Raw genomic sequence first — 24,489 nt, 5'->3', positions numbered from 1 at the left:
CTTGACTCAGGTCCAGATTCTTTACCTTCTACTTCAACAAAGCTCAGAGTGCCCCTGCACAGAAATGCAGAGCCTGATTCTGCACCATGCTACAGAAATCCTATTACACAAATGTAGTAAAGCTGCATCACCTCTGCTCAGAGGTAAATATTTACCCTGAATCTTCACTGGGACATGCCTTTAAATAGGTGGGTTTTTTGTTTTGTTTTATTTTCTTTTATTTAGCATTGTTTCTATTGCAATTTTTTTTCTTTTTCTCCAGGGGGGAAGAGAATCCATCCCTGATCTGCCTGGAAATCCCTGGGGCTCTACAGCACTCCTGTGGGGCTGCTTACAACAGGTAGTAGCATCTTCCTCCTGATATTGTTTTGGGTTTTGGTTGGTTTTTGTTTGTTTGTTTTTGGCAGAATTATCTTTAGAAGACAAAGAAGAAATACTAAGTAGCCAAGGATGTTCTTCAAGTACAACAAAAGGAGAGAAACAATTAAGTGTAAAGCAAAAAAGATGTCTGAATGGAGAAGCTCCATTTCAAATCTTCTGGCATTTCAAGGAACAGTGAAAGAAAAGTAAAACTGCTTCATCAGATCACCCTCAACATCCAGTCACTGTTGGTTTCATTTTCAATTGTAAAAAGCCTAAAGCATATTTACTGTAAAAAGACACATAAACAGACATTCTGATGAACCATTCCAGAATAATCTCACAGATGAAAAGCACAGTACACAATTCCAACTAAGTTCTTAGGTTTTTTCACTCTCCATTTTTAGGTTTATTTTGTTAGAGAAGCAGCCAATAAATTGTAGAAAGCCCTTTACTGTGTCCAGTTCTGGGCCCCTCAGCTCAGGAAGGAGATTGAGGTGCTGGAGCAGGTCCAAAGGAGGCAACTGGGCTGATGAAGGGACTCAAGCACAGATCCTATGAGGAGAGGCTGAGGGAGCTGGGGGTGTTGAGGCTGGAGAAGAGGAGGCTCAGGGGAGACCTCATCACTCTCTACAACTCCCTGAAAGGAGGTTGGAGCCAGGGGGGGTTGGGCTCTTTTCCCAGGCAACTCTCAGCAAGACAAGAGGGCAGGGTCTCAAGTTGTGCCAGGGGTGGTTTAGGTTGGAGATTAGAAAGAATTTCTTTCTGGAGAGGGTGATCAGGCATTGGAATGGGCTGCCCAGGGAAGTAGTGGATTCTCCGTGTCTGGAGATATTTCAAAAGAGCCTGGATGTGGCACTCAGTGCCATGGGCTGGGAACTGCAGCGGGAGTGGATCAAGGGTTGGACTTGATGATCTCTGAGGTCCCTTCCAACCCAGCCAATTCTATGATTCTATGACTCTATGACAATCCTCTGTGTGAATGGGATGTGCTCTCTCACAACCAAAAGCTTCTTGAGATCAGAGCCAGGAATGGGAGACACCCAGTGGACAAGTCCATGTAATCAGGAATTGGAAAGGTCAGGGCAGACTGAAAATATAAAAAGACTTCCTTTAGACTTAAGGGAAATTTGATTAACTCTCATATCCTCTGTCTTTCCCTGGAGGAACCTTCCCTTCACTACAGCTTTGTTTGCAGAAGTCTCCTTTATCTCACTGTTCCTCTGGGACAGACCAAAGCTTCATGATTATGGAGCATTTACCCAGCATGTGCTGACATCTGACATTTGGAATATTTATCTAAATATATATGTTGGCCCCAAAACCACAGTATATTGCAAAAAAAAAATATACTAGAACATCAAGATAATCATGGAAATTTGTTTCTTCCAGCTAGAAAAAAAACCCAAACAACAACAAAACCAGAATTTAGTTACCTTGCAGGGTTCTGGTTTGGTTTTGGTGCTATGTTTGGGCAGTCTTGCTTCTGTTTGCATGAGAAAGCTTGCCCTGAGAACTTATTTCAGCATGCACACGTGTGCAAAGAGAAAGAACTATGAAAAAATGTGTTATAAAATGAATTATCATAATTAGGAACTTACAGCTCATCTCCAGCTATCTCTAAGGAACTTCTATTGACCACAGAAAAACCTGACTCTTTTTCTTCCAGTTCCCAACACAACTAAATTTAAATTACATTAAAATAATCTGTGCAACACAGCTGCTGTTGGGGCAGAGAGGAGTTTGAATAGTTGATGCCCTATTTTCTCTCTCTCCAGACTGTCAGGTGTTGAAATGATCAAAAAGCAAAGTTTCCCTCTTCCCTAGTCAGGCAAGAGCACTCAAAGCTTGAGAAGTGTATTTGCAAATGGAGCTCAAAGGAAGATTTTAACAATAATCTTAAATCTTAATGTAGATATTTCAACATCAAAGGAATGACAAATATTCCAAGATATAGGGAAGCTTTATGTATTGGTCTTCTACATTTAATGTATTAATTTAATCATCACAAAAGAACATGCTCTGTGAATGGATTCCAGCCAGCAGAAAAACATTTTATTTCTTGATCAAGTTTTTCAAATTTCAGCCAGCTATGCAAATCAGGTGTTGAACCAGCTTTCCAGAGCCTGCTTTTTAATTTTTAATTAATATCTGTGAAAACAATTAATTAGAAAGACTGTTTTCTTCAAAAGTGTAATCAGAAAGTTGCTGTTAAATAAATTACTTTTGAAGTTTCAACACATACACAGAGAAGCTTGCAGCTAAATTTGCTCAATATTCATTTCAAATGTAGCATCCTCCTTTTCAAAAGGATTCTGAGATTATAAAAAGTTACTCAATTAAAAGACTTAATGAAATAATGATATTAAAAATCAGAATGCAGAGGTTCTCAGCAGGTTTTTTTTAAGTTAATTAAAAAACCCCAACAACAAACAAACCAGTTTGTCACAGAGAATACACAAACAGATGGAAAACCAAAGTCTACACTTTTTTTCTTTTAAGCCGGCAAATTATTCAAATGACTAAAACTGATTCTGCTGAAATATGAAATGTAATTTCCATTAAACCTCTCCAAAAGCACTGGACTCAGCAAGACACCAAGTCAGTCTACGAGATCCCTTTATCCCGACCATACAGCAGCTTTGAACAGGAGCTTAAGAGTTTTAAAAAAAACAGAGAGAGAACTCCATTACCACTATAGCCAGAGGGATTATGTGCACTGCTGTACTCTGCCTGAAGTTATCATACCAGAAAGAAATCCCTTCAGTGCTGCATGGGAGCCTCTTCACAGCACAGCTCCCAAAACACTGACTCTCCCCTTCCCTAGCAACAGCATCAGGCACCACCACAGCCCTGGGTTACAGCCATTCCAGAAGCTTCCCAACAGGCTCCTGATCCCAAAGCACACAATGGGGCTGGTTTTAAAGCCCAGCATTCCCACTCCAAGCCCTCCCATCAGGCAAATTTCCTTTGATTTCCCCTTTTTCCTTTCTCTCCCTAAAAGTTGTTGCCTTTTACATCTGCCCCCTGCAACATTCCTCCATTAAACACACATCCTTTTATAGGAGTTCCTGGAACATGCCATAGCTCTGACTAGCTGAAAACAATCCTTAAAGACTTACATTAAGTTTCCATTCCCACCAAATCCCTCTGGTTATTGAGGAGGAAGCTGGAACAAGCTTTTAGAAGTCCCAATCAATAAACCAGAACTTACCCTTTATTTTCCTCCATTCCTTCCATTACAAACTGGGGGCCGAGGGGTTTAATAGAATTTTTTTTTTAATTATTTTTCTTTTTAAATCTCCCTGCTGGCAGTGTGGGTTGTTCCCTCCCAGCCACCACCTCCTGTGTGGGGACAGGGATCAGGTGGTGAACGTTGGGACACGGAGCAAAGGTTGGTCCTGCAGCACCCGGGCTCCACTTTCCCATTAACCACATCAGGAGGAGGGACACATGGGTCCTACCCAGGGGCAGCAGTCACACAAATCCTCTTCTCAACACAGGGGTGGCCAAACAAGCTGGGATCAAACAGAGAAGGGTGCCCATGATGCTCTTTGGAAAGGTTTTCCTGTAATGTTCTGCAGAGATTGCTCCTTTTGTTGCAGGAGGCTGCAGGGGAAGGGGTGGAAAAGTTGCCCACCCACAGCTTGAATCAATAAGCTGTTCCTCATTGGGTTTTATTGGACTTCAGCATTTAAGCCATTCCTCCAAAATGGAATGGAGATGCCAGAAAATGTCTTGCTGCCATACTTAGAATAATTAGGTTAACAGTTCCTGAGGGACTCTGCCCAATACCATGATACCTACTGAAAATCAACAGCAAGGAATCATCAATGACCCCATCAGTACCAGAAAAGTGGAGAGGAGAAGAGTTTCAAAGAAAGCCAATGGCATCCTGGCCTGTATCCGGAACAGCATTGCCAGCAGGTCCAAGGAAGTGATTCTGCCCCTGTACTCAGCCCTCGTGAGGCCATACCTTGAGTACTGTGTCCAGTTCTGGGCCCCCCAGTTCAGGAAGGATATCGAGGTCCTGGAGCAGGTCCAAAGGAGGGCAACCAGGCTGGTGAAGGGACTCGAGCATAGACCCTACGAGGAGAGGCTGAGGGAGCTGGGGGTGTTCAGCCTAAAGAAGAGGCGGCTCAGGGGAGACCTCATTGCTGTCTACAACTACCTGAAAGGAGGGTGTAGCCAGGTGGGGGTTGGGCTCTTTTACCAAACGACTTTCAACAAGACAAGAGGGCATGGACTTAAGTTGTGCCAGGGGAAGTTTAGGTTAGATATTAGAAAGAATTTCTTTACGGAAAGAGTGATCCGTCATTGGAATGGGCTGCCCACTGAAGTGGTGGATTCTCCGTCCCTGGAGATATTTAAAAAAAGACTGGATGTGGCACTCAGTGCCATGGTCTAGCAACCGCAACGGTGGTTCAAGGGTTGGACTCGATGATCTCTGAGGTCCCTTCCAACCCGGCTAATTCTGTGATTCTATGATTCTATGATTCTATGATTCTATGAAAAGTGCTGTTGGAATTTTTTTAACAAGAAGGCTTTAGGAGCTATCTTTAGCTCTTCTGGTTTGTTTGGGGTTTTGGGTGGGTTTTTTTTGGTTTTTCTGGGGGGGGTTGGGTTTGTTTTGGTTTGGTTTTTTGTTTTTTGGAGAAATGGTACCAAAACAAGTAAAAATGATGAGTAAAAATGAGAACATTCCAATCAAATCAGCAAAGTCTGGCCAGCAGAATTGCTCACCACTCCAGTGTCACATTGATACCTGGCATATTTGACCTACCTTGAATTCTCTGCTGGTCAACAGCTGGAGAATTACACTAAAACTTGGTTTTGTCACATCACAAGGGAGCTAAATTCTGATTTTAATAAACAGCTTGTGCAACAATCTGTATTATTCAGTGCCTGACCCCTGTTGAGAGTGGAGAACAGCAGTTTAGTGATGACCATCTTAACCACTTCTTGGTTTTTATGCCCAAATATCACAACTACTTAATCAGATGGATGTAATTATGACATGATCAGATGTGTAACTTAAAGGACTCGTTGCTTAAAGGAGATTCCATATAAAATTTTGCAGAGACAGTTGATCTTTTTTTTCTTTTTCATCAGTAATTTGGTGCAATTTGCTGTTGCTTCTGGCTTGGTTTATTTGTCTCTCAGAGGAGCAAAATTTTTCCAATTGAAATCCTCAAAGGGACAGGAATGCAAAAACTGGCCTTTGGTGGAAGTCTCATTTAATCTCCTTCTTACAAACAGAAGAAGCAAAGTATCATACAATAACAATGGTATTTGAAAAATTCTGGTTATAACATCCTGTTTTAAGTACCTATGACTTTTTTTAGAGATTGCTTTCTCTCCTGAGAAGCACCTGCTGAAATGACTCTAGCTGTGAATGTAAAAATAAACACTTTTTTATGTATAATTTATAAATAGTCACCATCTTTTCCTCGGCTTAGCATTCCTCACAGTACACACAACTTCCTCTTGGCTACAGCAAGAGCAATTCAAATCTTCAGGCTTCATTGTTCATGTTCAGGGCCCTTCCAATCCACTGAGGGCATTAAATGTTTGTCTTCATAGAATCACAGAATTAGCCGGGTTGGAAGGGACCTCAGAGATCATCTAGTCCAACCCTTGACCCACCGGAGCAGTTGCTAGACCATGGCACTGAGTGCCACATCCAGTCTTTTTTTAAATGTCTCCAGGGACGGAGAATCTACCACCTCACCGGGCAGTCCATTCCATAGCCTAATCACCCTCTCCGTGAAGAAATTCTTTCTAATATCTAACCTAAACCTCCCCTGGCACAACTTAAGACTGTGTCCTCTTGTCTTGTTGAAGGTCGTCTGTGAAAAGAGTCCAGTTCCCACCTCGCTACAGCCTCCTTTCAGGGAGTTGTAGACAGCAATGAGGTCTCCCCTGAGCCTCCTCTTCTTCAGGCTGAACAGCCCCAGCTCTCTCAGCCTCTCCTCATAGGGCCTGTGCTCGAGTCCCTTCACCAGCCTGGTTGCCCTCCTTTGGACCTGTTCCAGGACCTCTACATCCTTCTTAAACTGAGGGGCCCAGAACTGGACACAGTACTCGAGGTGTGGCCTCACCAGGGCTGAGCACAGGGGCAGAATCCCTTCCCTGGACCTGCTGGTGACGCTGTTCCTGATCCAGGCCAGGATGCCATTGGCCTTCTTGGCCACCTGGGCACACTGCTGGCTCATGTTCAGTTTCTTGTCAATCCAGACTCCCAGGTCCCTTTCTGCCTGGCTGCTCTCCAGCCACTCTGTGCCCAGCCTGGAGCTCCCCATGGGGTTGTTGTGGCCAAAGTGCAGGACCCGGCACTTGGCCTTGTTGAACCTCATCCCGTTGGAATCGGCCCAGCTCTCTAGTCTGTCCAGGTCCCTCTGCAGAGCCCTCCTGCCTTCGAGTTGGTCCACACTTCCTCCCAGCTTGGTGTCATCTGCGAATTTGCTGATGATGGACTCAATCCCTTCATCTAAGTCGTCAATAAAGATATTAAACAGAACTGGGCCCAATACTGATCCCTGGGGGACACCACTAGTGACCGGCCGCCATTTTGATGCAGCCCCGTTCACCACCACTCTCTGGGCCCGGCCCTCCAGCCAGTTCCTAACCCAGCACAGGGTGCTCCTGTCCAAGCTGTGGGCTGACAGCTTTTTCAGGAGAATGCTATGGGGGACGGTGTCAAAGGCTTTGCTGAAATCCAGGTAGACCACATCCACCGCCTTCCCCTCATCCACCAGACGGGTCACCTGATCATAAAAGGAGATCAGGTTGGTCAGGCAGGACCTGCCCTTCCTAAACCCGTGCTGGCTGGGTCTGATCCCTTGCCCATCCTGCAGGTGCTGTGTGATTGCACTGAGGATGATCTGTTCCATGACCCTGCCAGGCACTGAGGTCAGGCTGACGGGCCTGTAGTTTCCCGGGTCCTCCTTCCGGCCCTTTTTGTGGATTGGCGTGACATTCGCCAACTTCCAGTCATCTGGGATGTCCCCCGTGAGCCAGGACTGTTGGTAGATGATAGAGAGAGGCTTGGCGAGCTCTTCTGCCAGCTCCCTCATCACTCTTGGGTGGATCCCATCCGGTCCCATAGACTTGTGGGGTCCAAGCAGCTCAAGAGGTCACTGACTGTGTCCTTCAATATTACAGGGGGGCTGTTTAGATTTTTATCACCTTCTATAGGCTCCAGAAGCCAGCTGTCAACAGGATAACCTGTCTTTCTGTTGAAAACTGAGGTAAAGAATGTGTTAAATACCTCAGCCTTTTCCTCATCTTTGATAACTATATTCCCACCCATGTCCAGTACAGAATGAATGTTTTCCTTGCCTCTTCTTTTGCTATTGATGTATCTGTAGAAGGATTTCTTATTGTCCTTCACAGAGGTAGCAAGATTCAGATCCTTGTAGTGCCAACATAAGTGTCCTCTCACCAACTTGCTGCTACATTTGAGCTGTTTGAATGTAGGTAGCAGGAGTCTGTGCTGGGCTAAATGAAGCTTAGCTACTGAACTGCCTTCATAGTTCTTGTTAACCAAATATTTCCATCTGTCCATGTGATACAGGTTCAGTAGGCAAAGGAAAATTCACAGTTATCCCTGTAGCTCCAGCATGTCTTGCTGCAGTTTATTTTCCTTTGTCCCTCTCCTAACAGGATAAAGACCTGGTGAGGACATACATTATTTCCTGAAAATGGCCAGTGAATGAGTTATAGCAAGAAAGAGAGAGAATCAAGTTGATGATCTTGGGAAAAAAACCTTTGCCACATAGCCTGCAATTTGCAGTCAATAGATTTTTAGCTAAAGCAGCTTTCAGGTGAGTGTTTCTTAGCAGCCTAACAATGAAACATTTGAGAAGATGCTGTTAGATTTCTATGAAATAAAATTGGGAAAATATACTCCAAGCTGGGTTCCAAATTCTGTTGGGCTTTCCAGCTGATAGTGTTCACTTGCCTAGAAATTTCTGGCTCCCTGTAGCTGTGGAAAATGTAGATCCAGCATTTTCACACTATTTCTCACTGGAGAAATGTAGTTAATAATTATAGAGGTTCTTTAAATATATAAAATATTTTTCCTTTTCATCTGTGGTGCTTGGGGAGATGATTTAGTGATTACAGTGACTCAGAACTTGATGTTCTTGAAGATTTTTTCCAACCTTGATGATTTTATGATACTATGATTCCACATACCCATAAATGCAGATTTCCCATTAGAAATGGACGTGGCTTTACAGACATGCAACCATTAATTAACCAGTAATTCAGAAGAGAAGGAATAGTCTCCCAACTTTCTTTCCACTGTGCTTTCAAATTAAGAACTCATCCCAGCTTTGAATCTTTTTTCTTCTTTCATCTTCCTCCATTCACAGGGAAGATGAGAAGTATAATTATTCATTGCAGTGAGAAGTGTCCCAGAATTTGCTGCATTTGCATAGGTGGATGTATAATTGTCTATAAACAGACCATGGACTTTTTGTGTAAGCTCAAAAATGACTTGATATTACTCACCAGAGAATATGGGATCAGTGGTAATCATCACTGGAAGTAAGCATATGGATATGTACAGTGGATGAAATGGAAGGAAAACTGAAAGAAAATAATCACTTAGGGAGTAAAAGTGGTGAATTGTGTGGACACAACAATCTCAAAGAAAAAACCGTGTAGGGTAAGAGGATACCTCATTAAAATGCTACAGGGGTAATTATTATGCAGAAAACTGAGAGGGTATTATTGCTCCCAACTGAATGTAAACAATGGAATGTGTACAGATGGGATTGCACTATTCAAAAAGTGTGTAAACACATGGCCTGAGCACCAGAATTTAGGGGGAATTTGCCCAGTCTGTGGGGAATCATCTGTGGGAATGCAGACTGAAGGCTGAGAAGCTGCTGACCTGCCCAGCTTATTCTCTGTCGATCCCCATAATGCTGGGACCTGGCAGATCCATGCCACTTAACTAGATCCATCATTTCCACAGGCATAAGGAAGCTGGAATATAGGGAAAGTAATCCTGCAGAATATTAACCCCAGAGTGCACAGCAGTCAGGTGTGTTCATAACAACTAAACAGAGAAACTCCAGCAGGAACTCAGTGTGATGCTTCAGACAGACTTGGCAGAAGTTATGGTCCCTCTGACAAGTGAGCCCGTGTTGCCTATTTTATGCATTTCACAGTAGGAAACAAACCAGGATAAAAAATATAAGCATGCATTAAAATATATGTTTAAAGGAAAATGATGTGGAAACACTGTTGGGGAAAAACCAGCTTTGTTTGGCTTATTCAGAAAACGAAGCAGCAAGGATAAAGCAAAATATATGGAAATAATTTCTGTGGTAACTGACTTTGAAATTCTCTCTTCAGCTGTGAAGTAAAATATGTGCCACTAGAATTTCAATTCAGCAGCAGTTTTCACCTTCAGAAAGCTTTACAATTACTTTGCAACTTTTCTAGAGTCACAAGAAAGATGACAGCTTTCCTCTGCCTCTATATGTACACTCCTCATATTCTTCTATATACTCTACTCTTCATGGGGAATATTGCTTTTCAAGGAAAATGCATCTTAAAAATCACTTATATTTAATTTGTCATAGCCCCAGCAAGCTGTGCCACTGAAAAAGACCCTTGCTTGGAGGCAAACTGTGCCATTCTGATAGGGCAGGGCACAAACCTAAAATATCCCAGCAGTTTGGACTTTGTGTACTGTTACAACAAACCAGAACATGGTTAGTGTATGTAAAACCATTTTGTTAAATATACTGCTGGCCCCAAGCATTGTCTAATGGCCCCAAGCTCATGTCTAATAAATTTAGATTATATTTTCCTCAGAGATGGGTCTTTACAAGACAGACTGGGTATTTACTTTTTCTCTAAGTGCTTAGTGCATTCTTCATAGTAGCACATTTATTCCACAGATCTTCCCTCTTCCTAAATGAGTTCTAAACTTAGCCCAGGCTCTCCCATCTGTAATGCAAACCATGTGTAGGGCTTCCAAATGACTCAGCTGAGAGCTGGAGCCCAGCACTGGTGTTCTCTGATTAATTTATAAACAAAAACAACTCATCTCATTTGGTACTGAGCACAAGAACAACACCCACTGGGCTATTTTAATTGTGTTAGAGTTGGGAGGAAAGGCAGCATGCAAAGGGGGTCAAGCAAAGGCTGTTCCTCTAAAGCATAGGTTGCTACTGAATTAAAAGAAAAAAAAAAGTTAAAAGAAACAAGATATTTGTTTTACAACTTGCTGACAACTTAAATATAGCTGCCTTGCACATTTGCACTCGATGTCAAAAAAACAAAACCCAGAAGCAGATGTATAAGAAAAATAACAGCCAAGCATGATGTTAACATTTTGAAATGTAAAGCATGCAAAGCAGTTTCATCATCCACAGCCTGCTGTGTTCCTGGGCTTGGTGGGATAAGGATGACTTTATTTGCATCAGGAGCTTCTGACTAAAAATGCACATATTTAAACATTTCAGGGGCTGTCTGAATATTGACTACATTCATTAAGTGATATATTTTTCAAGAGCTGTTCAGCAGTTTAAATGGCTTGTAAGATTTTATTACTACTTCTTTTTATTTCTCTTAATTATTGGGGGTTGGACTCGATGATCTTTCAAGGTCCCTTCCAACTCCTAACACTGGGTGATTCTGTGAATAGTGACTTATAAATTAATTTGGATTTCTAGCATTTATATGGCTTTTCTTTTCTTGGGGAGGCACGTGTGTGTTTTGTTTTCTTTACAGTATGAAAAGCAGGCCAGAATCTTACTCTCTGTGTTACAAAAGAAGAGCTTTTTATCACGTCTTAATAAATTCAATAACTTTTATACTACATCTCCTCAGCCTCAGAAGGACTCCTGAAGAGGTATTTTTGACTTCTAAAAACTTCCTATGTGGAGGTTATGCACAATGGAGAAGAAATGGTCATTACTTTGTTACAGGAAATAACATGTTCCTTTCTTCCCAATCCCTGAAGAGAAGTGGGACCAAACCTTGGGCTAACAATACAGCTAGGTCAGACAAACCAAGAATTATGGAAGATTTTTCTTCTAAATATCTTTATGAAAAATCTGTCTAAATTGTACAACTAATTCCCTTGAGGGGTCCACTTTGCAGTGCACAAGGTACAGCAGATCTGCTGAGACTTGAGATGGAAACCAAATGAACCCTTAAGCATTTTATCACCTGCCATAACATACAGAAGAAGAGAGGATGAAATGTGTCCTGGCATTTTAATTGTTGAAGCCATTGAATTACAACTTCTATTCAAGCTTATATCAACTTCTAATGTAGCTGCATACCTCTGGCCATAGGGTATGGGTTCCCTTTATTTTAAGTATTTAAAAATATATCATCAAACACCAACATGCATTGACAAATGCATTACATGCATGCATTACACCTCTTCTAGAAGAGGTGTAAATTCTGCTATCAGCACACACAAAATCATTCCTGAACAAGGAGCAGCTACTGTGTGTCAGCACTCTGAGGACACCTTACCCATTACCTGGCTCTCAGGGCCTCTCCCCACCCTGCCCATGGCCCAGGACCCCATTTCTGTTCCCATCATCCCCAGGGGGGTTGATGATCCTTGAGGTCCCTTCCTACCCAAACCATTCTGTGGTACTTTTCTGCTCCACCAGTCCTGCCCTGAAACACCACCAGCCTTGCTGAGCTGACCCATTTTGTCCTTTCTCTTTCTCCTGGGATGTGCCTGATGCCCAGGGCTGATCCAGGTACCTGCTCCCAGGTTGGGGATATGGGATGAACCAGTCCTGCTCACCCCATAAGGATCCTCCACAGCTTCTGTCCCCCAGGGAACACCCAAGTAGCAGTGTCATTGCCACAGGAAACAAAGCAACAAACACCAAGTCACCTCCAATTACTAGTAATGGCACTTAAATATGAGGGTAACTGGGAGCAGAAGATGAATGTGAGGTTAAGTGGCCTGTGAAAACAATGTCTGTAAGGTTTGCTGTAGGGCAATAGAGAAACAAAATGCAGTCACACTGTCACACTCACCTGATTTTCTGCATTACTGTTCTCATTGCCCATTTTGATGAGGATGTCCAGTATTGCACAGCAATTAAAGAAGGATCACTGCAAGAAAAGAAAAAGCTTTAAGCCTTCCATTAAAAAAAAAAAAATTAAAAAAAAATACCCAAATCAAAACCCCCACCCTGGATACTTTGGAGCAATGTCAACTCAGCCACCCTATCACCTACCCCTCCTGACATTCAGTCTTAGAAAGATTTTAAATCATAAAACAGAGAAAGAGAAGTTCTAAAGCTTTTATTCCATAATGTGTCTGCTGGTTTCCCTCCACTGCCTCCACTTATGCTTCAAGACACTCCTTGAAACTCTGCTTTGTGACTCTGTTTCTGGATTACCCCATGTCAGCTGAGCACAAAGGAATTTCTCTTCCCAAAGTTACTTTGGATGGGCAGCCCTATGAAAACCTGGTTGTTTTAACTGTATCCAAACCACTTGCATGTCTTGGAGTTTCTGAACCCAGCTGCGTGCTCAGGTTTTCAGAACCACAAAGTAAAACCTGAGATTTATTGTTACCAAAATGTTTTTCCATGTATGCCCTTAGCTTTAAGAAAGAGTAAATGGATTTTTCTCATCCTTACCACAGGAGTCATACCCTGCTTTCTAAGGCATTATTCTGTTTACAGTATCTGCCAGCCTTAATTCCTATTGGTTTTATATTAGTTAAATTGTAATTATTTGATTTAAAAAATATTTTTAGAACATTAGAACAGTGACCAGCAGTTCTAGAATTAATGTCTCCTTTGGCATCATTAATTTCTGGTTTTGATTAGGGTTTTTAGTTTTGGTTTGGGGTTTTTTTTGTTTGTTTTTTGTTTTTTTAAGGATAGCAAATAGTTCTTGTGCACAAGAGGAATTCACTTACAGACATTTACTTCTTGCCCTAAACATTTCAGTTTGGAGCTCAGGAATTTAAATTCACTGTATTTATTTTATTACTGGATAGGTGAAAACTGCTTTCATATATTTTTTCCCAAAGAATAAGACAGTGGTTTGTGGCACATGTCAAGAAAAACTCCATTAAAATCAGGCTGGAAAAGAAAGATTGTATTTTGTTAGCCAAAGAAACCATAGAAGCTTTTAAGGAATGTTATTACTTATTACTACAGAACACTTTTTTAAAGTTGAAAGATTCTTTTTCTTCACAGGAGGCTTGGAGACAGAGAGAGAGAGAGGTTCAGTACTGTGCTTTTAAGCTATGCTCTGTTTAAACTTTAGTGTCTTCAGGGGCTTTGTTGGTGCTTGAATTTGCTCCTGTTGAAATCACTGGGGCCAGGATTGCACTTGTAGTGATTAATGAACAACACGAGGTTTTATCTGCTGAGATTACTTCCAAATCCTCTACTACTTTTAAACAGCACTGAACTCAATGAAAGACTGGATTTAATACTTCCAAATTCACTATTCCCCAAGTACCAAGTGCTCCATCATGCAATAGTGTGCAACACAAATCTTTGCAGGCCCAGCTCAGTGAAATGTTCCAAGACAGCAGGTTAAGATTATATTTAAGTATCTATTGATGCAACCAAATATTCTCACACTGTCCAAGCAGTTACCTAAGGCTTCAATGCAAGGGAGAGGAATAATAACCTCCCTAGAGCAATGTCCTGCTCTCAACCAGCACATTTCCTTCAGAGTGAATTTCCAGACATTTCTCTTCCATGGACCTGATCAGCTTTTCCCTTCCCAGCTCTTTTTTTTGCTTCCACAGAGAATGTGTGAAAACATTTAGAGCTCTTAAAACTGGCTCTTCACAAACACTCACAGGAATCAGAGAAGCTGGGGAATTAATGAAGCTCTCCAAGTCCCCACATGGAGGTGTTTGGTAAATTAGGGTGGGGGCTTGTGTATCAGCTCTGAAAAAGGCAGAGTGTGCTTATCAAGTTATGAAATAGATTCACCAATGTAACACAGTGCTGCTCTATTTATTTCAAAGGAAATTTACTTACTTTGGCTTTTATTTATTTACAGTGGATTATATATTCCTAATGCTTCTGCACCAACTCAACAAAACTTAGGAGAAACAACTACTTAATAGAGGCCATATTAGTAATATTCAGCTAGAAGACAAAAATACTTTATTTACATTTTTTAAATTGAAATGTGAAGGAATAAAAAGCATGGCAAAAGTGCTGGGTGTCACAAATCTCTTCTATTATGCTGTTTACTTTGTCTTTACCCAGAGTATAAAATGTCAATAGTCCTGCAATTCCCACATTACCCTCTGCTTAATAATGCAGATAAATGTCACAAATAGGGAATAAAGTATCTATATCCTGCAATAAGAAGTGATCATGATAATGCATGAATTACTTTGCAGAGTAACTAGGATAATTTTTCAGATTACAATGTTATTGTAATCCTTTTTACATAGATTATTTCTAAAGCATGTTCTCAGTGCCCAAGCACTACTTAGGTTGCAAGCTACAAGTGCTTTATCATATGTATAGAATTTCAAGTAAACATTAAAACCCTGCTAGAAATCCATTCATTAAATAAACATACATGAACCAAAAGATAATCACTCTCTGCTATCTTTTACAATTTACATGTCATTATTAAAATTATTTTAACACTACATATCTCCAAAAAATTGCTCCCTAGTACCCAATTGGTCTGATCAGCTCACACAGACTTTTGGATTTGGACAATAAAACAACTGCTCTCCTGAAATGAGCAAGTGACAGAACGTAGAACTTCACACTTACATTGCAGGATTAATCTGGCAGCTTTGGCTTCACTGACACTTTCAGAACATGTCTTCAAACCATTCCTTCCATCTTCACCTCACCAGTTTTCACCTTATTTTCCTCCTACTTCTCCTCAGACTGACATGAAGTGTAGGTTTCCTCCCAGGGACCCACCTTCAGAACCTGCTCAACAACCAACTTGCCTCCACCCCAGGCAAGAAGAAAACAAGTCAGACCTCCTCCACCCCTGGCCTCCCCCTGCTCCTGGGAGGCTGCTATGGCTCTGCATACCATAAACTGAGGATTAATGTTTTTCACAAAAGTAACCCCAGAGAAAATGGATTTTGGTTACAACATATTGCATTTCCAGTGTTTCTTGGCCTGTGGTGTGAGCAGTGCTTCTGGCACTACAAAAATTGCTCATTGAAATGGTATCAAGACCCCATGGAAGTTACTCGGGTGTTTTTGAAGGAAAATGAGTGTTGGCAGCCATAGGCATCCAGCATTTTGTTTTCAGGTTTGTCTTTGTTTAAGTTTGTTTTTCGTTTTCTCCTGTTACTCTTGAAAGCTCTCAGAAATACCTGCCAGCAAATGTGGATGTTCCTGTTCAGCTTATGCTGAAATAATTTCCCATTTAATCATCGTGATGGGTGGAGCCATGACAAAAACCCTTTGAAATGTGCTGTTGCAAGAAGTACTGGTTTGTGGGTGTGCTAATTGTTATCAGTTATGCTCCTTGTCCCTTCCAGAAGTTATTCCACTAAGGGCTGCTCAGAGAGACAGCTGATAATAAAAGACACTTTATTTATCATTAGTGGCCAAGTAGTTAGCAAGTTTCTGGAAACACCAGTGGTGCCTGTTGGTGCCACCCAGCCAATTCTCAGCTGTTTGCAGAACCTGAAAGAGCTGCTTGGCAGTGTTATTGGCATGGAAAACTCATACCTGACAGGAATAAGAGGCAGGATTTTATAGGATTTCATATGTTTTGGCTGCTGGCTTTCCAGAGTTTGTTCTCTGTTCCACAAAGTCTTGGTCTAAAAACATCTGGCCTGAAAACATTAGGAATGTCAAGAGGTAGAATGAGAAGTTGTAAGGTCAGGGACTACATGAGTACCTTGGCTTTTTAACCTTATTTTTGGTTTATGAAGCTAATGGTCCAGCAATCCAAGCTCCAGCATTATTACACTACCTTAAGCTACTGTTACTGATCAAAGAATCCCAGAGATCAGAAATAAATCACCTCTACTCCCTGAGGTTTTTCCAGCTTATAAAGGTACATATGGGTGGGTTTGGTGGTGTGTGGGTAATACAGTATGTCAAATAAATCTGTGCTGTATTCTAAGAGTTCAAGATTAAAAAGTCAAGATCTGCAGCAAAGCTCACTAACTAAAAGATGTGAAACTGCCATGTCCCATTTTCTCTGGTCTCCCCAGCCTGCTTTTGAATCCAGGAAAGCTGAAATTCAGCAAAACAAAGTTTTGGGGTGCTCTTCCTTAGAAAAAAATAGAGCTATTGTATAATTCATTGCCTATAGGCAACAAATTATGCAATGTTTTGTTTTGGGTTTTCTTAGGCTCTCTGCCAGGAATTTAAGAGCAAGGATCCTGCGGGATCTCAGGAAAACACAGGTCTGTTAATATGTCCCCACTTCTACTAACTGCATTATTTCTTCATAAACAGAAGCTGAATTCATATTTGCTGCTGTTCCATTTCTAAAGCAAAGGCCAGAAAATGCCACAAAGTGCAAGTGAAGAAGCTGCCTTACAAAACAACTTTTTGGCACAAGCACTGGGGGAAATGGCCTTCTGGTGGTTGATCATTATTTCTGACTGTATATTTTTGGCAAGACGTGTGCACAGGAGAATCCCTCTGTTTGCCTGACCTTGTGTAAGGTTTGCAAAGCCACTCAGACAACTTCACTGCTTCCAGACCCCATGAATCATGTGAAACGAGGGCAGTGACATCCATGCTAACAGACAGCAACAGGGCTCTCCCAGCTCTGGATCTAAAGCAACCCTGACAACACCCTTGGGGTCAGATTTCTGGTCCACTCTCATATCTACATTAGGACAAACCCAGCTCCTTATCCCAGCTATCCCAAGTTGTTCCCACCTATGCAGATGCTGCTCTTCTGCTCTGTTCCCAGGATGAAGTCAAATCAGTTTGCGTAAACCCCTAAATGTGAGAGCACTCCTCATCCTCTTATGTCTTGATTTGTTTTCTTTGATTTTATGGTAGAACTGCTGGGAGAACATGTGTTCACATCAGGCTGCATTACTGGTGTTTGCTGGAATTCCCCTGTGATTTACCCTCATCCTGGGAGGCTGCTTTTTCGTGATCAAAAGAGGATCTAAGCCAGGAGGACTGGGGGAAAACACAGCTCAGACTGCAAGCTGTGTAGCTTTAATGAGTTAGGCATTTCAGGAAGATCCATAAAACTTGTCTTGAGTGATCAAATTTAATCCTAATGTACACAGTTTTTGCTATACTTACCAACCACATCCCCCTCTTACATATATTGAATCCATGCTACCTTAGGTTTTTCTGTAAGACAACTTAATTTGAGCTCATTTTGCTTTATGATATAAATACTACTAAAATCAGACAAAATGTTTTTCTATTCCTCACTTTCAGATGATTGATACCACACATAAAGCATTGCAAAGCTCTGTTGAAGCACTTTTACCATTAAGCACCAGTTGTTCTCTTAGGTAAGAGAAGCAAGAGGGATGTTCAGAATTTTGCTCTTCTTTGATCTTTCTGGAACTAATGCAAAATTATATTTTGCTTCTGCATAAGAACAATATTGGAGAGACCATAGAATCATAGAATCATAGAATCATAGAATTAGCTGGGTTGGAAGGGACCTCAGAGATCATCTAGTCCAACCCTTGACCCACCGGAGCAGTTGCTAGACCATGGCACTGAGTGCCACATCCAGTCTTTTCTTAAATGTCTCCAGGGACGGAGAATCTACCACCTCACCGGGCAGTCCATTCCATAGCCTAATCACCCTCTCCGTGAAGAAATTCTTTCTAATATCTAACCTAAACCTCCCCTGGCACAACTTAAGACTGTGTCCTCTTGTCTTGTTGAAGGTCGTCTGTGAAAAGAGTCCAGTTCCCACCTCGCTACAGCCTCCTTTCAGGTAGTTGTAGACAGCAATGAGGTCTCCCCTGAGCCTCCTCTTCTTCAGGCTGAACACCCCCAGCTCTCTCAGCCTCTCCTCATAGGGTCTGTGCTCGAGTCCCTTCACCAGCCTGGTTGCCCTCCTTTGGACCTGTTCCAGGACCTCTACATCCTTCTTAAACTGAGGGCCCAGAACTGGACACAGTACTCGAGGTGTGGCCTCACCAGGGCTGAGCACAGGGGCAGAATCCCTTCCCTGGACCTGCTGGTGACGCTGTTCCTGATCCAGGCCAGGATGCCATTGGCCTTCTTGGCCACCTGGGCACACTGCTGGCTCATGTTCAGTTTCTTGTCGATGCAGACTCCCAGGTCCCTTTCTGCCTGGCTGCTCTCCAGCCACTCTGTCCCCAGCCTGTAGCGCTGCATGGGGTTGTTGTGGCCAAAGTGCAGGACCCGGCACTTGGCCTTCTTGAACCTCATCCCGTTGGAATCGGCCCAGCTCTCCAGTCTGTCCAGGTCTCTCTGCAGAGCCCTCCTGCCTTCAAGTTGGTCCACACTTCCTCCCAGCTTGGTGTCATCTGCGAATTTGCTGATGATGGACTCAATCCCTTCGTCTAAGTCGTCGATAAAGATATTAAACAGAACTGGGCCCAACACTGATCCCTGGGGGACACCACTAGTGACCGGCCGCCATTTTGATGCAGCCCCGTTCACCACCACTCTCTGGGCCCGGCCCTCCAGCCAGTTCCTAACCCAGCACAGGGTGCTCCTGTCCAAGCTGTGGGCTGACAGCTTTTTCAGGAGAATGCTATGGGGGACGGTGTCAAAGGCTTTGCTGAAATCCAGGTAGACCACATCCACCGCCTTCCCCTCATCCACCAGTCGGGTCCCCTGATCATAAAAGGAGATCAGGTTGGTCAGGCAGGACCTGCCCTTCCTAAACCCATGCTGATCTGAAAGGGTGACCTATGAGTCCTTCAGCCCTTGTTTTCTCACAAATTCTAGCAGCTCAAATACCAAGACCTGGGAGGGAAAACATCATCTTATAACGAGAATTACTAAACATGTAATGATTTAAAAGTGCACAACTTGATGGGAAAGATGTTGCTTAGCAACATCAGCAGCTGGATCTGCTGTAAAATTGTGATGCTGCTTGGCAACACAAAGCTGAGCTGGCTTTGTCTGAGAGTTTTGAAATGGTATTTTGCTGCCCTTCCCCCCAGGATAACCAGAGATTGGGCAATCTGGATATCCACCACTGGATGTACTGGGCTGAGCATTTAAAATGAGACAGCTCTTTTTTGTTTGTTGTTTTTTTTTGCAGCCCAGCCTTTTGCTGATTTGTAATGTGCAAGTATGAAAGAAAAGAAACAAAGGGATTCCAAGTTCTTTCTACTAAGAGACAAAATAATAAAAAAAAAAACAGATTAAGGAAGTCATGGGCCCTTCTTCAGCTTTTTTAGTCTAAACATTCATGGCACAAAAGGTGTAGAAGAAGCAGTCTATTTCTTTGGAGATAAATTGTTTTGCCCAAGGTAAAAAAGCCCACTGAGCAGCAGCTGGGATGTCAGCACTGGCTCCCTCAGCCTGCTCCAGTTTGCCAGATATGCTGGAATTTGAGTTAAATGTCATTCAAACCTTCATCAGGAGGTACCCTCCCTAAAAAACATGGGGGTGTTAATTGATTTCATCTTACATCTTATCCCAGCTCAAAGAAGTCTGTCATTTCAGCTGTTCACAGAACTTTCATAACCCTATATAGTTTCAAGCAATAATAAATAAAAATAATTCTGGTAATCTGAGGTGTGATTCTATTCCCTCAAAGAGGCTCATTGGACACCCAAAGGTGTCCTGTTTATCCCTGACCTGCCTCTCTGGAAGACATGGGTCTCAGATAAGTTTTGTGGTTTATCTGCCAGCCCCACAAGGATGTCACACCCACGTCTGTGTCTAAAATGGTGCTCAGTGCCTACATCTGTGGATCTGAATAATCCTTCTCTTGTGTTTTGAGCACATGTACATGCCCTTCTTTAAGTAATGCAGAGGTCTTTAAAAGTGATGCCAAAAGTGTTACATATGATCCAAAGAATAACATCCCAAGCATGGAGGATTTCTCCTTCCAAACCACATTTATATTTACTTTTCAGCATATGCAGCACTGCAGGTAGAGGGAATGCTGTTGATCCAGACAAAACACACAGCTCTCTGCAATGCCAGCATCCCTGTTCCTCCAAGATGAGGCAGGAAAAATATCACCCTGAATTAGGGCAAAGTTTTGGAAGGAGTGGTGGGAGGTCTGAGCTGATGGTTGGACTTTCAGAACCTGCTGGCTCTCTGCTCCCTGAGCTTCTCTGCCAGTCACAGCACCAAGGATGTCAGGACACAACTCAGAGACAAAAATCCATGTTATATCAAGGCAGAAAAGGAGACATAAGCAATGTGCTTGATTTAACACAGCACCAGAAGCATAGATCAAGCATGGGAAGAACACTTTATAGGGTGGGTTGTATCTTGCCTCGTTTCAGGCTCTTTCTCCTTCAAAAAATTCCCTCCTTGTTTGTCTCTAGCTGTCTCTCCCAGCTGTGGCAGGCAGCAGTGCCTCCCCTCCTGCTTCCTTGGCCTGAGGTGTGTGTTACCATGTCAGAGGCTGGAGGTGTTTGCTGAGCTGTGTGCTAACACACCCTTCATGCCCACACAGATGGCAGAGGAGAGGAGGTCTTGTTCTTGAGTTTCCAGCAGGCTCCATCAACACTCACAGACTGGCCTTGGGCTGAGGGGTGGATGCTTGCTGGGTTTTTTTGTGCTGGCCCAACACGTGTTATGTTTCCATATGTATACATAATTATGTGTACACACACCTAGATACACCTATGTATTACATATTATGTATAATTAAATGCATAGATCCTATTTAGGTTGTGTCCTTCATCCTCAGTTAGAGACCAATTACCCTGAAGCTGTTTTTCATAATCTCATGATAGGTGTTTGAGCACTAGGTGAGAATAAATTAGATTATAAACTCATCTTCTGAATGTTTAGCAGAGAACAATTTTCTCAGTCCAGATGTGCTGTGTTTTACCAGGGAGTAAGGGCAGCTATAAAAAGAGTCTCTCAGGAGAACTGCACCTCAAGACAACTTGTGAACAGTCAGACCAGGGTAAGGCTTCAGACTCTAGTCCAAGCAAGTATCCTAGATCTTTGCAGGCATAACTCTGGGAACTGAGTCACTGACCACTGAAATGATTCTGGAGTCAAGATGGAGTTGATAAAGCTATGAACCCTTCATTACAAAGATGCTGAAGTTGGCTGAACAAATATTTACTTGGAAAAATCACCTGCACCTTGAAAATAGTTATATTAAGTAACCACACCACTTACATTCATGCACTGCAAGGGGTTGGGTAGCATTACTTATGCAAACTGCTCACTGATTTACAAAGCAGGATCACACTGCTGATATTTTACAAAAGCAGAAACTGAGGCACAGAGGACTCGAGTGATTAGGCCACTGTTAGATTGTGCAGTCCTGGACTGAGCCCTCAGAATACCAGTTACTGATTGGGTTATTTGGCATTGCTGCTCTAAAAGAATAGGTTCTATTTTGCATGGAATATGGACTGGATCATGGCCTTTTCCCAAGGGGGTTATGCTGATTTAGCCCTGCACAAAAAGACCCTGTCACATTTCAAGCCTAAGCAAGACTGAAATACATCCTTAGGCTTATTTGTAAAGGCCAGGAAGGAGCATTTTTGTGTACAGTAATGTCACAGAAGTATCATTAAAGATATCATAAATCAAGAAAAGCAATAAAGTTAAAATGATTTTATATGCTTTTTTTTGAAAGGATAATAATTGCATAATAATGAGAATGCTTCCCTACTGCCACTGCCATTGTTCCATCACTGTTATAAGGTTTAAAACTGATATTATGATTTAATATTTAATGATTAATAAGAATATAAGTTATCAACCTATTTTCCCACCTTCAATTCAACTAAGCAGCCACACAAAACAAGACTCAGGAGTCAGTTCAAGGCAGTCCCTGTGCTGATCTGGGCACAGTGATGGATTCCTGAACTGCATTTCCTACTCTGAACTGGAGCTCTTGATGTTTGCCTTTGTGGTAGTGGCTTTTTTAAAAGGTGACCTAATGTTATGTTGTGGGGAGTGATCCTAGTGATCCATGGGGGCTGGTGGAGATCAAGTTAACTGAGCTGCTCCCTGTTATTACAGATGGCACCAGTCTTCACCCTTTTGACAGATGTAAACCTAATCAGCTTCTCCTAATGACAGATTTAAATTCACATAAGATATCATCTTGTCCAGCTTACACTATTTATATTCATGTTATCATTTGCCACTGAGAGAAACAATATCCAGTTTCAGAGGTTCACTCAGTTTCCAGGTGTATTTTTCCACTGGCATTTCTTGCTTGTTAGTGAATATATTTGTTACAGGCTTTACAGTACTTTAACTCGAGCTCAGTTTTGATTTAGGGAAGGTTTCCTGGAGACCAGGCTGCCAAAAAGATTGCTATTTTTTGTAATTAGGGACTATATTATCTTTATAAGCAGAGATTGTAACAGTGAATGATCATTTGGGAAGAAAATCTTCAGAAATCATTTGAAAATGGCTGCAATACTGACTTCCTGAGGCTGCTTAAAGATGTGGCTCAGTTGCTAGCACCCTAAAAGTGTACTAACATATTTCATATGAACACAAAATAAGGTCTACAATTGTTTGTTCAGTTTAAAGTTCAAAGTTCATGTGCAACTGGAGCCTATACAGAACCACCTTCCATAATTACTGCTAAAGAGAATCAAGATTGGTATCTTCTTGTGTCCAGATGTGATTCTTTTTTTGCTGTATGAGCACACTCTGAGGGGTTACTTGCTGAAGTTCAGTGCATCTAGAAAGGAATAATATTCTTTAATGAAAAGTGTGATAGCTTATAGGTTGAATAAAATCCCACTAAACTTAGGATGTAAGAGCAGAACTTGACACAGAAAGATATGTTGAGACTGTAGGAAATACTAAAGCAAAAGGCTCAAGTGCAATTTCTAAAACTCTTGAAATCCTTCTACCAGTAGAAATGGTTTAATAGTGCCAGGTTTTGAATATTCATTTTGGGCTGGAAGCTCTTCCTGTAGGGACTAAAACACTGCATGTATGACAATTATGAAAAGTTAAGGCAAGTTTGGTAGAATATCTCCATGCTCTGACACACATCACCTTTTGATCTAAACAGTGCAATGAGTTAAGAGTCTATCAGAGAAACTAAAAAAACCCCAAACCCTAACTTTATGTAGACCATGAATTTAAACCTCCTGCCCCCTTGCATCATGCAGAGGTTTTCATATGGGTTCAATAAAACTGTGCAATGCTCCAACCTTGTGGGCAAAATCAGCTCTTTCTCATAAAGTGATTAAGGACAATATTCAGTTTACAGTTGGAAGTGACATGGAAACTGTGAGTAAAAGGTACTGTAACAAGTAGGCATGCAACTTATTCCAACAGCTAATAATAATTACTGCAATTTAAATTGTATCAAGATGCTGCATTTATAATACACAGAAATATAAGCACAATATCTTTAAAGTCTAATGAAAAGTTTGTTTGTGAGGATGAAAAATAGATCAACAGCTCACACTGTTCTAGGCTAATAGTAACAAAAGTGAAAGGCAGCTGCTGTGTGTAAGATATCACACTGATCCCTCTGCACTGCTGAAGGATTCACAGTCTACACCAAGCTAAAACCAAAATGGAGCACATTAAAATCTAGGCATGTAGGATCCCAAACTGCAGATTATTAAGCCTTGCTGTAAAAAATTGGGGTTTTGGTACTTATGAACTGCTTTTTTATTCTTCTTTTCCCTCTCCGTAACTGCAGCAATCTTTGTGCTCCTGGCTTCAACTTGGAGTTGTTCATGATGTTGATGTGAGTTAATATAAAAAATTGTTTGTGCTCCAGATCTAGACAAACCCTCTCTGCCTCTTTTAGAGGCTGACATTGGACCTCAAGTGCAGGGAAGTGGTGCTGGATGGCTGACACTTCACAGAATCATAGAAAATAGGGCTGAGAGACATATCCATCCACTATTGTTTTTTATTTCCTCCAAATAGTTACATTTCTTACAGGTTTCCTGGAGGAAGCACATACTGAAAATGGGAGAAAATGTTCTGAAATCATACAATATTCTGAATTCATTTGAAAATATATGCCATTTTGTCTTATTTGATCAATTCT

General features: G+C 41.9%; 1 protein-coding gene across 8 annotated transcripts in view; it reads right to left on the bottom strand.

Moving 5' to 3' along the window:
* Positions 1 to 24,489, bottom strand: part of TACC2 (transforming acidic coiled-coil containing protein 2) — a 133,666-nt gene that overhangs the window by 105,904 nt on the left and 3,273 nt on the right. For 7 of the 8 annotated variants that reach the window (XM_030453710.1, XM_030453714.1, XM_008492100.2 and 4 more), the window contains exon 2: positions 12,394 to 12,471. In XM_030453710.1, coding sequence (XP_030309570.1) covers positions 12,394 to 12,426 — 33 coding nt within the window. In that variant the 5' untranslated portion in view covers positions 12,427 to 12,471. Of the gene's footprint in view, positions 1 to 12,393; positions 12,472 to 16,055; positions 16,163 to 24,489 lie in introns of all 8 variants that reach the window. The other variant, XM_030453711.1, reaches the window with a different exon arrangement.

Source organism: Calypte anna, chromosome 6 (genome assembly GCF_003957555.1).
Source record: "Calypte anna isolate BGI_N300 chromosome 6, bCalAnn1_v1.p, whole genome shotgun sequence".
Classification (NCBI taxonomy): domain Eukaryota; kingdom Metazoa; phylum Chordata; class Aves; order Apodiformes; family Trochilidae; genus Calypte; species Calypte anna.
The sequence above is the reverse complement of the archived record's forward strand: the minus strand, read 5'-3'. Positions and strand labels throughout refer to the sequence as shown.